General features: G+C 39.3%; 1 protein-coding gene across 4 annotated transcripts in view; it reads right to left on the reverse strand.

Moving 5' to 3' along the window:
• Positions 1 to 3,533: 3,533 nt before the first annotated feature.
• Positions 3,534 to 14,791, reverse strand: part of LUZP1 (leucine zipper protein 1) — a 115,600-nt gene continuing 104,342 nt past the window's right edge. For 3 of the 4 annotated variants that reach the window (XM_040337126.1, XM_040337124.1, XM_040337125.1), the window contains 2 exons: positions 8,725 to 8,884; positions 3,534 to 6,222 (listed from right to left, as the gene is read on the reverse strand). In XM_040337126.1, the coding sequence (XP_040193060.1) occupies positions 8,747 to 8,884 (138 nt within the window). In that variant the 3' untranslated portion in view covers positions 3,534 to 6,222; positions 8,725 to 8,746. Of the gene's footprint in view, positions 6,223 to 8,713; positions 8,885 to 14,791 lie in introns of all 4 variants that reach the window. The other variant, XM_040337127.1, reaches the window with a different exon arrangement.

Consider the following 14,791-nt stretch of genomic DNA (forward strand, 5'->3'; position numbering starts at 1 on the left):
AGACAACATTCCCTTACAAAGACCAGACTCCAATTCTTCAGAATTTCTTAAAAGGAAAACTCCAGTTTAATGATTATTAAAAATATACATCTTATAATATATTCTACACATATACAAACCATTGCTAGAAAAAAGCGTTTTTAATTTATGTGTTAGCAAAAAATTGTCTTAATTTCGAACAGCAAATACCAATTTCATACAACTACAAATAAAAAATTGGGAATTTATTTTCTGCAAGTCTTTGGTCAAGACTTCTTAAGCTGGCCATACACCATACAGATTTTGGACAGTCCTAAGAAACAAGCTAAAATTCACTCAGTGGGCAACATGGTCTACCAGCTCTCATTGACATGCCTAGATTAAAAATCTAAAAGGAGATGAGCAGACAATGGTTGGCAGAACTAAGGCAGCATAAAGTCAGATTCAGGCACTGTTTGGGTATTTTGACAGGCGACAGGGCTGGCTGTCAAAATACAGTATGTACAGCTGGAGATTTGTCCATCCGTGCTGTATAGTGTGGAAGGAGGGAACTACTGAAATATTGTTTTATTTCAGCTTGCAGGTTAGATGAAAAAAAATCTGAGTGTATGGCCAGATTTAGTCAACTTGTGGACCTGTTTCTGTAAACCGAGCATGTCCTATATAGGGTTGCAGAGAATTTGGGGTCACATTTACCGAAGATGTTTGAAAAATAAGGCATGCCTTCCACGGAATAGTAGCTTCATCACTGATGCTTACAAGTGCTGCAACCTAGCAGAGGACCAATGCTCCCACTATGCACTGGACCAGCCAATCTCTATGTCTACAAAACTAATCATAAAAAACATGCAATGTATGTATCTGAAGGGCAATATAGTTGACCTGGAGGGCTTTTTGTTTCTTTAACAAAAGTGAAGTTTCACTGGCTACCAGAGGAGCTTGCACTACTAGCAGACTGTAGCTTTCAATGGTATATAATCAAAGGAAATAAAAAAGTGGCCATTATGGCTATAGCTCTATAAATATTTTACAATAAAAAAAAAAAAAAAAAATGCTTTTTTAGTCAATGATGGCTTAAGAGTAATAACTATTCTGATAAATTACATTTACATTAAATAAAAAGATTAAACCAAAACATGTTTTCCACTAAAAATACTTACGAATCACATTCTGGGCTCAAATAAGTTGAGCGTTTTTATGTTACCTGGCTTATTTTTTTAAGGCAAAATACAATGGAGGAAATTTACTAAAACAGGAGCAGACTAAATCTGAAGCCGACTGTGCACAGTAACCAATCAGCTTCTAACTTCAGCTTTTTCAGTTAGAGTGGAAGTAAGCCCTCCTATCGTTTTCAGCCAAGGAAGCTGCCATATTGGCCTCTGTTTAATCTTCAACTGCCATAATGCTGCACAGGTGATCAGTTTTGACACCAGCCTGTGGATGGTTTGATAGTTTGTGAAGAGCACAAACAATGCAAGTTACAATCCAGGCAGGTATTTTTTTTTTTAAACTGTTAAATCAATGAATTTACTTTAAGCTTTAAAATGTAAGCTAGACGTTGATTGATTGCTACACACAGCTGCTCCAGATTCTGGCCACCCCAGTCTTAGGAAATGGCCCGCAATGATTTTTTCCCCCCTGTTTTTTCTAAACTCACGTGGGGAAGAGGATTTATTGTTTTTTATGGGTTACTGCAGTTTTACAAAATATCATCACTCTTGCTCTTGGCATTTTCTTACTAAATAAGGGCGCAAAATGATCCCTTTTTAAACATGATTAAGGTCTATCTCTAAGCTAAAGTTGACAGAGCCTACAAGAATCAAGGGGGCAAAACAAGCTTGCATTGAAGGGGTAGTTTAGTCCACAGTAAATAACCCAGTACTGGCCATTTCAATCAGTTTTCTAAGAGCAGTCATAGCCATTAGACAGAAGACAGATGTACAGGCAATCAAGCCATTTTCAATCAATTCAATTCAATCGTATGTTTGGGTTACGTATGAGGGAGGGGCAGCCAATACCAAAAACACCTCCAATGGCTTCTTAGCCAAGGGAAATACAGTGATCATACCAACAGGACCCATCACAACTTCCCTCAAGATCTGATAAATAGGTCTGACAACTACTGCTGCTGCCCATAAACATAAATAAAATGTGTCCAATCTTAGATTTAGGGTACCTTAACTAGACAAATCGGTCTGATCAGTTCATTCTCCTAAAAAAAAAAGGGTCATTCACAGCTTTGTCTTTTTTTTAAATATAGTTTAAAAACAGGTGAAACGGATGGAGTGCACTTTAGACACCAAAAATATTGCACACTACTATTCTAAGACCCCTTTCACACTGGAGGTGTTTTACGGGCACGGTAGCGCTAAAAATAGTGCCTGAAAAAAGCCTCATCTGCAATCCCAATTTGAAAGCCTGAGTGCTTTCACACTGGGGTGTTACACTGGCAAAAAGTCCTGCAAGCAGCTTCTTTGGGGCGCTTTCAAAGCAGTGTTGTATACACCGCTCCGAAAGTGTCCCCTCCCATTGAAATCAATGGAAAGCGCCAAAGCACCTGCATAGTGCCTCAGCTGCAGCGCTTTGTGGCCGATTTTAACCCTTTAGTCGGCCGCTAGTGGGCGTTAAAAGCGCCCCGCTAGCCCCCAAAAAACGCTGCTAGTTTTAGCGCTTTACCAGAGATTTTCCGGGGCTGGCAGTGTGAAAGGGCTCTAAAAACGAATACAGCCCTGACACTGGATAACATGACAAAGTAGCGACCTTTTGGTATACGATAAAATGAAGACTGATCAAAACAAACTGAACCCAAAGAAAGAGTTTATACAATACAGGAGGAGTGTTTTGTTAATAGGCACACCTTAAAGTGTTCCCAAAAGTGGGCGATTTAAACAGAGCATATGAAAGTATAAGCAGAGGTTACCTTTAGGAAATATATCACATGCCAAAATAGGATCTAAAGACATATATAAAGTAAATTAAAGCAGGCCATAGATGTATAGAATTTTGAATAAAAAGTCTTTGGAAAAAATAATACGAAAATTCTCAGAACATTTGCTTGAAAGATATTGCTTGCCTTTAACACTTTATTTTGGAATGAATGGACTTTATGGAATGAAAACCACATACACCGTTAACATTTTTCTCATTCAAGAAAATGTTTCCATCCAGCTCCTTTGAATGTTCTTGTCAATGTGGTTGAAAACCAAAAGGTTGACTTGACCAACTAATGATTAGAAATACAAAACAAACTTTTAGAATCTTCTTTCCCTCAAAAATTTTGTTCAAAATTCTACCCATCTATGGCCAGCTTTAGAAGCAAATACCGATTTCTGAAAGCCAGGTTTTTCTTCTCTTACCTCCTGAGCTCCCCTATTATTTAATAAGACCATTAAGAACAGTAAGGAGGTAGGAGAACCCAGAGCAAGTTGGTCATATACAAGATAAGTCAAGATTAAAATATAAATTGCTTTGCGTTTGAATTGTCCAGATTTGTAACAGATATACTTTTAGTGACACTGCAAATTTGACCAGAACTTTGGGGTTGGTCATTGCCATTTTTTTTTTTTTTTGTAGGAAAACTTGACATACCCACACCTAAACACGTTGTTCACCTTGCATATCTTACTACATAACGCAAAGGAGCCCATGTTAACACAGCTATAGAGAGAATGATGCAGTTTTTTCCAGCATGCTCACACATTCAGAAATATCAGTAGCATGCTGCTTAGTCATCCAAGTAAAACAAGACTAAAATAAGTAACATTTATGTTACAGTTATTTGTATTAAATAATTTACCTCAATACAAAACGTGTTTAGTAGATCCATAGAAACTAATGATGATTTTCCTGCTAACTTTCCAATTTTCTGTTCCGTTATCGGCACATGTCAAAATAATTTAAGCTGTTTGGAATATTAGAAAATTTACCGGTTTTGCAGGAACCCTCTGACTGTCGAATGGGAATTTTTTGTTGATCAGCAATAGACTGCAGCCGCTGATCAGTGCCCCAGTGAGGGTCCTTGCTATCGGAATACATTTCAGTGGGGATGAATCCTCTATTCCAACTTGCTTGCATGGAAGGAGGAATCCATTGTTTTTTTTTGTTTTTTCCCCTTCAGCCAGCTGGCCGAAGAAAAAAAAAATAGAATAAAAACAATTTATGGACAGCTTTATCAATTTCATAGGGGAAAAAAGGCTTAATTTAACGGAGCTCCAACCAGTTGCGGTTTTTGGCAAATAGTTGCATTGAAAGGTGTATTAGTGCAGTGGTTCTCAATCAGTAATCTGCAGAAGTATTCACGCTAGTCCCTGGCCCATTTCTCCACCCCTAATCATGGTCATTATCATCTTAATTAGCTATAACCACTTGAGTTTCAGCCTGTAATACCTTTTTCCAGATCAAAAAAGTTATATTCTTTAGATAGATAATAGGTTTATTTTGGTGCCATTTTTTACCTACTGGGTTTTTGTTTTTTTTACTATAAAAAAAAAAAAAAAAAAAAAAAAAGGACCAAAAGGTTTTTTTTTTTCCTTCGTTAGAAATACATAGGAATGAAAAATGGCAGGGTAGTTTGAAAAAAAAAATCCCGAAAAGGAGATACCCCAAAGTGATCTCATGTTTTGCCACAATTTAAACGTGTGCCAATATTGCCAATCTTGGTAAAACGTACACTGACACAATATTGTACAGATTACAGGCTGTCTACATAACAGGAAAAAGGAGAGCACTGGCTGCTGGGGGAATAAAAAAGGCAAGTATTTCTGCTTATTCCTTACCGCCTACACTAAAGGAGCATTTAATACTTGCTGTGCTGGGGGTTGAGGTTCAATTCTCATTCATCCATGTTAACAACTCCACACTGCCTAAGACCTAATGCACAAAGAGCGCTTGCTTAGCTGCTCCAAATGAGAAAAGCTGCTAAAAAAACTAAAACATACGGTAAAAGCATGCAAATACACATAGGCCAACATACATGTGGGTTTACAGGTTAAAAAAAGAAACACGCCAAATTGCCTGTAAAAGCTGGATTTTTTTTTCTGCCTAGTGTACAAGAGGCCTAACTTTTTATTTTGTTTGTTTTGCATTGCCATCAGAGTTTTCCTTTGATCCATTCACAGAGAAAGAACTCACCGAAACTCATTACTTTTTTATCACCTCTACACTGCCCAATTACTTCCATCCCTTGTGAAATAAATGCAGTCTATAGCTGTGCTCAGACATTTTGTTTTTCTTTAATACAAGAACCCAACGCTGACAAGGTGTTACAAGTCCTAAGAGCCACTGCACTAGAACACCTTATGCCTACAAACACTGCAGGGACACCCCCAGACAATCCCATGGTTTGTGACAGTACTCCCCAGGAACAATCACATGATTAATTTCACAACTATCCCTCTGCACTGCGTGTAGGTGACAAGCACATTTAAGACTACTAAAAAAATAAAATAAAAGAAGGATAGTTAACCAAGTGCATATCACATAAATCCTTTGGTTTTTTTTCGTTGTAAAAACATTTTTATATTCGTAAATAAAGAATACATTTTATTTAGTAGTCAGTATACAATTTGGAGTTTAATATAAACAATGTAAAAAAAAAAAAATCTCGTAATGAGTAATAAGTACTATTATGATAAAAGTAAGACTGCGTCTATGACAAATGTTAAAAGTGTTAAAAAGCTTGTGCTCGGGGGAGGGTTTATCATTATTTTGATAATCAACATCTGTTTCCCCTATATACATATACAATAATTTGCTGCAAAAAAACATACATTTATCTGTAATTTATACAAAGTTACATGCTTAGCATTCATTTAACAGAACCAGACTGTACAAAGAATTTGCACGCAAATTTTCTACTTGCCCTGCACATATAAGTTAAAGTAGTTTTAAAAACGATGTACTTTCAGTACCTACACATTTAAGAGCAGTAGCCATGCAAACCATGTTTTCCTCAATATATAAAAGTATATATATGTGTATATATATCCCCAAAGAGTCATGTCCAATGCGGAGCCCTATATACAGGTGCAATATCTGTGCCCTTCTTTTCACCCTGAGAGATCATGCAGTAATTCCCTTGCCAGAATGGCTGATAAAGCTAAAGAAATAAAAAAAAAAAAGTTGCACAGCTATACACATTGGCTGAGGTCCATTCAATACTTGGAAGGAAGTGCAGTAGGAAATCAACAAGCAATCGTCTTTAGGTAGAGTGGATAAACGTCCATCTTCTTTTAAAGCACAGACCTAAAACAAATATACAGCAAGTTATTCCAAAGTCATACTATTACAATTTTATTCTCAGTTATACCCACAAAAGTAAAACTTCGCCCAAATTCCCTCAGTGCAGCCCACCTGGTAAAATGCTTAAATTCCTACCCATTTCAACAATCTTCACTAGTCGACTTGTCCGGCAACTGTACCAAGGGGGGACCCAGCTAGAAAGCACAGCCAGGTCCTGGACCTCTCTGCACATTACAAAGTAGTTGAGCAGTGCAGCCTGGAACCAAGATGGAGCCTGTGACTGGACAATAAAGGAGCAGCACTCTGAACATACTTGAAGGGGCGCACAGATTATCAGACTACACTGTACAAGGCTGTACAGCCCGATTAGCGCAGAATGCTGATCCTCCCTATATTCTGGGTAATGCTATGTAGGGGAATATACAAGGGGAGATAAAGGGACAGAAGCAGGTACTTATTCTAGCAGGAGAATGGCAGGTGGCTACTAAGATCAATTGTAAAGCAGCTAAATTGTGAACTTAACCAGCTATGGACATTCGGTATGCTACATATGCTTAAAAAAAAAAAAAATCCATCAATGTACTCAGGGCATGTTTAGTTTGCCCTGTCCCTCTGCCCCACTGCCCCATCCCACTGTGCATTTGCCTGCAATGCCCAGCTGTCAAAATGGGAGTTCCTGTGTAAATTCAGCAGCTGCGATAAAAAAAAAAAAAAAGACCTTCAGGCACAGTGTTTATCAACACTGTGCGATCGGGAGATGCAGAGAAACACTGTTACATTTGCATCTACTGTTCAATTCCTCTGCATACCAAAAGGAAGAGCTTCACTTTTCTTACATCAGTTGAAGGAAAACGGACAAGTTAAAAAATAAAAAATGATGATCCTTTATTAACTCAGTTTATATTATATACACTATATATGCACCATTTCCAAAAGTATTGGGACACCTGCCTTTAAGCCCCATACACACTAGATTCGCTTTTCTGCAGTTTTTTTTCTTCCGATTTACCAAAACCATACGAGGTCAAACCTTAAAGTCTCGTACACACAATCGGATTTCCATCGGACAAATCCGTGGAATTTTGTGCGAAGCGCGTTGGTCATGAACTTGTATTGCATACAAAAGGGCAAAACATTGTTAGCCAACATACACAAAACTACGTGTTTTTTCAGCTCTTTAGCGCCACCCTTTGGGCAACGTCTGCTAATGTTGTCTTATGGTTAGCATTGGTTTGGAGCATGTGTGTTTGTACCTTTGATTTTTTTTTTTTTTCACGGACTTGTGTACACACAATCGGAAAATCGGATAAGACACATTTGCTGTCGGGAATTCCGACAATTGTCCAATGGAGCATACAAACGGTTGGATTATCCGACAAAACCCGGCCATCACACATTTGTTATAAGAAAATCCGATCGCATGTACAGGCCTTAAGAGTTTCAATTTGTAATTAATCAGACAGGCCCTTGCACTACATGGTTTTGGTAAATCTGAAGCCAAAAATCTGAAGCCAAAAATCTGCAGAAAATGTAATAGTGTAATTGAATCCTACAGACTAAGGCCCCTTAGTCTGTAGGATTCAATATTGAGTTGGCCCACCCTTTGCAGCTAGCACAGCTTCAACTCTTCTTGGAAAGCTGGCCACAAGGTTTAGGAGTGTGTCTATGGGAAGGTTTGGCCATTCTTCCAGTAGCGTATTTAAGAGATCAGACATCGATGTGGACGAGAAGGCCTGGTTTGCAGTATCCAATTCATCTCAAAGGTGTTCTATCTGGTTGAGGTCAAGACTCTGCAGGCCTGTCAAGTTCCTCCACCCCAAACTCACTCATCCATGTCTTTATGGACCTTACTTTGTGCACTGGTCCAAATCATTTGGTGGAGGGAATATGGTGTGGGGTTGTTTTTTCAGGGGTTGGGCTAGGCCCCTTAGTTCCAGTGAAGGGAACTCTTAAAGCAACAGCATACCAAGATATTTTGGACAATTTCATGCTCCCAACTTTGTGGGAATAGTTTGGGGTGTTACAACATGACTGTGCACCAGTGTACAAACAAGGTCCATAAAGACATACATGAGCAAGTTTGGGGTGGAGGAACTTAACTGACCTGCACAGAGTCCTGACAGCAACCCAACAGAAAACCTTTGGGATGAATTAGAGTGGAGACTAAGCTAGGCCTTGTTGTCCAACATAAGTGTCTGACCTCACAAATGCGCTTCTGAAAGAATGGTCAAACATTCTCATAGACACACTCCTAAACCTTGTGGAGAGCCTTCCCAGAAGAGTTGAAGCTGGTATAGCTGCAAAGGGGGTGCCAACTCAATATTCAACCCTTCGGACTAGGACTGGGATGCCATTAAAGTTTATGTGCGTGTAAAGGCAGACGTCCCAATATTTTTTTTAATATAGTGTGCATCTGAAATGTGTTACCAAGACCAATTTTCCAAGATATAAGCACTCACTGTATTGCCACCATGAAAAGGTACTGACCACATACATTTTTCTTACCATTCTCCTTTTAGTGGATAATTCAGTGCTCCAATTGTCGAATTCGTTCTTCCACCATGCCCTTTTGTCTTGGGTTTTGAGCCTGCCTCCATCCAGCAGAATCTGTTCTTGCCGGTCTCTCACTCGTATACTTTCTTCTGGAGTTAAAACTGTCATCAACCTGAATATAAATCAATGATAAAAAAATAAGGGGGCCATCAGAGTACAAAAAAGCTGCTAGGGAATAGTTTTCCTTACAAGTTCCTATTGCAACCAATATTTTAAAAACAAAAAGTACAGTAAGATTTGTGAACCTTTGACTTTTGGAAGCATTATGGTGGTCCGATTTTCATCTAAACCACACCCATTTTCAAGGTCATCATTACCAGATCTAAATTATCAATCTGATTGAAAAAAAAAAAAAATGGTCATACTGCAACTTTTGTGTACACTTATTGGATGGCCAATTTGTCAGAAAAAAAAACAAAAACAAAAAACAGTTATTCATTAATGATGCTCCGGGGGAAAAAAAAATCTATTTTTTTTAGTTATAATGCCTATAAAAAAAAAAAAAGGAGGAGAGTCTCCTCACTGCAGTCATCTAATACAATTGTGCGTGTTGATGAATACATATTTTTGAAGGCGGATCCTCTGCCAACCCCCTAGCGCTACAGCTAGCTTCAGCTATCAGTTTTAGGTTTTTTTTCCTATTCAACCCAGCTGGTTGAATGAAAAAAATGCTGGAGGAGTTTACTGTACCAACTATGCGATGTTGAAATATACTTATGTAAAGAAAAGGAGTTCACAGATCCCCATTAAATGAGAGTGGCCACATCCCTGCTATGCATAGACAAAGAAAAATACCCCCAGAAATGGGACTTTGAAGGCCAGACTCAAAAATACAAAAACGTTTATTGAATGGACCGAACAAGATTCCGGTTGATACTTGTTGACAAAAGACCTTATTGGTCGAGATGGTTTAACATAAAAACACTTGCAAAAGATATGCAGGTAGAAAGCACCAGGGATGAAAAGTGCACCAAGTGTTAAAGAAAAAGAGAGGAATGTTTTTTTTTACAACACAATAGTGTATGATACAACATAATAAAATAAAATAAAATAAAATAAAATGGCACCCTCCACACCCGGGATTAACGCCATCGGGCCGTGGATTCATTGCAGCAATTGCTTCTTTCCTATGATCCAGGTGGATCAACCTGAACAAACCCCACAGTTTTTCAGGGGCCTTTGAAATATAAGGAAACCCCCCCCCCCCGTATTGGGACCTTTGTTTGTTTCGGGAAGGGCTGCACTCGAGGAGATACACCCTGAGCCCACTGACCAATTGTTACCCCATCAAGGAATCTCTTTACCGGTAGATCAAACGATTGAGAATTCACACACCGTACAACTCTCTGGCCCCTGACGATGGTCTTCTGTTTACCAACAAGACCAGAAACGCGTCGGGCATCTTCCACCATCCCTTGGAGAGTGTTTTTGTTTTATTATGTTGTATCATACACTATTGTGTTGTAAAAAAAAAACATTTCTCTCTTTTTCTTTAACACTTGGTGCACTTTTCATCCCTGGTGCTTTCTACCTACATATCTTTTGCAAGTGTTTTTATGTTAAACCATCTCGACGAATAAGGTCTTTTGTCAACAAGTATCAACCGGAATCTTGTTCGGTCCATTCAATAAACGTTTTTGTATTTTTGAGTCTGGCCTTCAAAGTCCCATTTCTGGGGGTATTTTTCTTTGTCCTTGAAATATACTTATGCTCCCAAGTGGGATGCTTATGGCATTACATGTATGAAGGCTGGTAAATTGCCATCCTTTCCTTCGTTGCAGACTTTGTACGGTCTACCACAATTCATGTATTTTTACCATTTGCAGCTGTCCCACGCAGAGCAGGCACAAATTCTGCCCTCTGTCTTTTCACTTTCCAACACCTATTTTTGTGTTATACAGAAGGGCCTTATTTCTAATTGTTACCAATTCTTACTGTATATCTATTTAGAGGCCCACCCCTGTAAGGCTATGGATCTGTGGGAGACTTGTCCGGTGAACAGTGGGAAAATGCGCTGGAAGCAGTGCAAGCTAGTTCTCTTTATAATTTTCAGTGTTTATCGCATCTGTACCTTTTATTGGGAGTTCATTATACCCCAGTGAAATGGGGCTTTTGTCAGAACCAGTTTGTCCAAAATGTAGCAGAGATCACGGAGATCTCATCAACATGCTGTGGAGATATCCCAAGTTACAGGTACTTGCAACGGTCAATAGAGTATTCCAAACAGACATCCCTTCTGACCCTGGGCACCGTCTGCTGAAAGTTTTTGATATTATACTAGATGCCTTTACTACAGAAGCCGTTTCCAGAGCCTTGTTTCAGGCAAAAAATGTCTCCTTCACTGGAAAAGCACTTCCCCCTCCATCCCTTAAAGCGGGGGTTCACCCTTAGAGGGCACTTTTCCCCCTTAGATTCCTGCTCGTTTTTACTAGGGGAATCGGCTATTTATTTTAAAATATGTGCAGTACTTACCCGTTTACGAGATGCATCCTCTCCGTCGCTTCCGGGTAAGGGCTTCGGGAATGGGCGTTCCTTCTTGATTGACAGGCTTCCGAGAGGCTTCCGACGGTCGCATCCATCGCGTCACGATTTTCCGAAAGAAGCCGAACGTCGGTGCGCAGGCGCAGTATAGAGCCGCACCGACGTTCGGCTTCTTTCGGCTACGAGTGACGCGATGAATGCGACCGTCGGAAGCCTCTCGGAAGGCTGTCAATCAAGAAGGAACGCCCGCTCCCGAAGACCCATACCCGGAAGCGACGGAAGAAGATGCAGCTCGAAAACGGGTAAGTACTGCTCATATTTTAATACAAATAGCCGATTCCCCTAGACCGAACGAGCAGGAAGCTAAGGGGAGAAAATTTTTTTTTTTACAAATGGGTGAACTCCCGCTTTAAGGAATGGCTAGACCATATGGGTACTACTTTAAGGTATGAACAAATACATTTACAAACACTGTGGTTGCCCTGCTAAATTTTAGAGGATTTGGGGAGGTTGGCTTGACGCACCAGGCTCGGCCCCAGTAGACCTGATTATAGATCGGATATTGGGGTAGAATGTGGTTGGTTACTCAATGCTGGTTATTACTATCTGAATTTGGAGAGTTCAATTTTAATGCTCTATTGGCACTGGGATTTCAGTTTTCAGCCACTAGGTGGGGGTGCGTTCTGTTTAGTGAGCTCTATGCAGTTGGAAGCTATAACTGCTTATTTGTTTTGTACACTAGAACTTTGCATTCTTTTGTGAGTGTTTATGGAACATGGGTGCTTTATAAAGCGGAGGTCCTGCAAAAAAATATATTAAAAGCCAGCCGCTACAAATACTGCAGCTGCTGACTTTTAATAAATGGACACTTCTGTCCAGCGTGCCCGCGATGTCGGCAGCAGAAGACGATCAATCGCTCGTCTCTCTGCTGCCCCCGCCGCCATCCTCAGTGAGGGAATCAGGAAGTGAAGCCTTGCGGCTTCACTGCCCGTTTACCTACTGCGCATGCATGAGGAGCGCGGCGCCTTCTCAGTGGTCCCCGCTGTCTCATGGGACCAGTGTGTTTCCCAGAAGGCAGTAGGGGGGGGTTAGTGGAGTGACTCTCCCCGGAAGTGGGTGCAAACACCTGTATTATACAGGTATCTGCACCCCCTAAAAGGTGCCAAATGTGATACTGGAGGGGGGGGGGGTGTTTCCGAAAAGCAGAAGTTCCATTTTTGGGTGGAACTCCACTTTAAAGTGTTCAGATAAAAGTTTCTTCCGAATAAAAAGAAATCCAATGTTAGTACAGCGATCTCCCCGCTGAGCTATCGAACACACCTGTCAGCGCTCTCAGCCATTGGCTGCCAGCACTGATTGGATGCTGGTTTTCAAATGAACACTATGGTGCCTACTAAGGATCTGATGGCTCGCTGAATCTTTGATGCTTGATACACATATAGAGTAGAATTCCTCTACATGCAAAAAAAATTATAAAAAAAATCACTGCCTATCTCAGTTTGCTAAAGATCACTTTTGTTCTACAGCAAGACTATGAAAACTGAAACAAAAACAAAATAATCTGGTTAAAGGAGTTGTATATAAAAAAAAAATGTTATGCTGAAATGACTGTTTACAGGGTATAGAGACATAATAGTTAACCGATTCCTTTTAAAAACGATTAAAAATAGATAAAAATCAATCATATAATGTACCTGTAGTTTCTAGTTTCGTTTTTGCATGTTTCCTGCCTCTCTGCTGTACAGAGCCACAGAGCCAATACAGGGCAGTGATGGTTTGGAAATGAAACTGATTGGTGCTGAGGGGTTTTAGACACACAGTAATCACACCTCCTTAAAGTTAGTGACCACAGAGAGAAAGCTCCCAGCACTGTGGTTATCAGGAAACAGACAACCAGGAAGTGTGGAGATCAGAGATGAATTACAGCAACTTGAGAGCAAAAACGAACAATGAGGACATGAAAACAGCACTGCATTAAGGTAAAGGAAGCTATTAAGATAAAAAAAAAAATTCCTTTACAAACCCTTTAATTTGCACTATTTTTTAGCTTAGTGAAAAGAAAAGAAAACCCTAAATATCAAAATAGAAATGTCATATTGACAAAAATGCGTGGTACAGAAAAATATAAAAAGGCGAGAGGATGCCTTGCTGTCAAATTATAAAAAAGGATTAATCTCAAAATGTTATCTGCAAGTGGCATCAGTTTCTAAGTGCTAATGCATATAGGCATGCGAGATGTATTTGTCATGTGTTTGCCAAGTGTTCAAATTATAGGTAATAAAATTAAAGTATTTTAATTTCTAATACATTGTTGGTCCACACAAGACAATCCAAACAGAGTAAATAACTGACAAAGTGGCTCAAAAAATTAAGACATTTTAAAGTGGCCTACTCAACGTTTCTTCTAGCATAACCATTATGCAGACTGATCAACAGCTATAAAAAACATTTGGTTGGGATGGCTGGCAATAAGGAGTTAATTTAGCTTGCACCTTTGAAAAAAATATAGCAGTGAACGGTTGGAGTAAACCTAAAATGGAGTTCACATCCCATTTATATTGTTAATATTTTAAAAAGTTGTAGAATCTCCTGTATTTATCAAAATGTAAAAGTTTACACAGCTTCCCCCTCAATCAATGACCTTTATCATTCTAAAGCTATTGGTACAAGATTACACTGTAAAATACTGTGTATGTGAAGATAAGCCAGTCTATCTCATTGATTTAGACGAAGACTGAAACTTCACCGACACTATTGCAGTAAATACATATGGGTTTACAAACTAGTTCTCACAGCTCTACTCTGGTTTAATTTGAGGGCAACATGACAGAGCAATGGTACTCCCCTTGTTAAGCACTAAACTATGGAAACTCTGGATGAATAATTTAAAAATTGATTCCGGACTGCATACAGTTGTGCTCAATAGTTTACATACCTTGGCAGAATTTATGATTTCTTGCCCATTTTTCAGAGAATATGAATGATAAACACAAACCTTTCTTTCACTCATGGTTAGTGTTTGGCTAAAGCCATTTATTATCAATCAACTGTTTACTCTTTAAATCATAATGGCAACAGAAACTACCCAAATGAAAAAAAAAAAAAGTGGGAGGCACATATACAAAACTGTTGTAATCCCTACACCGTTCACCTGATTTGGATGTAAATACCCTCAAATTAAAGCTGAAAGTCTGCAGTTAAAGCGCATCTTGTTCGTTTCATTTTGAATCCATTGTTGTGGTGTATAGAGCCAAAAAGATTAGAATTGGGTCGATTTTCCAATATTAAATGGACCTGACTGTATCAAGTCCAACCTATGTGTGTGATTATATGTCAGTATTACCTTGTACATCCCTGTATGTTGTGGTCGTTCAGATGCTTATCTAATAATTTCTTGAAACCATCGATGCCCCCCCCCGCTGAGACCACCACGTGTGGAAGGGAATTCCACATCCTTGCCACTCTTACAGTAAAGAAACCTCTACGTAGTTTAAGGTTAAACCTCTTTTCTTCTCATTTTAATGAGTGGACACAAGTC

This window comes from Rana temporaria, chromosome 2, assembly GCF_905171775.1.
Source record: "Rana temporaria chromosome 2, aRanTem1.1, whole genome shotgun sequence".
In the NCBI taxonomy this organism is placed as follows: Eukaryota; Metazoa; Chordata; class Amphibia; order Anura; family Ranidae; genus Rana; species Rana temporaria.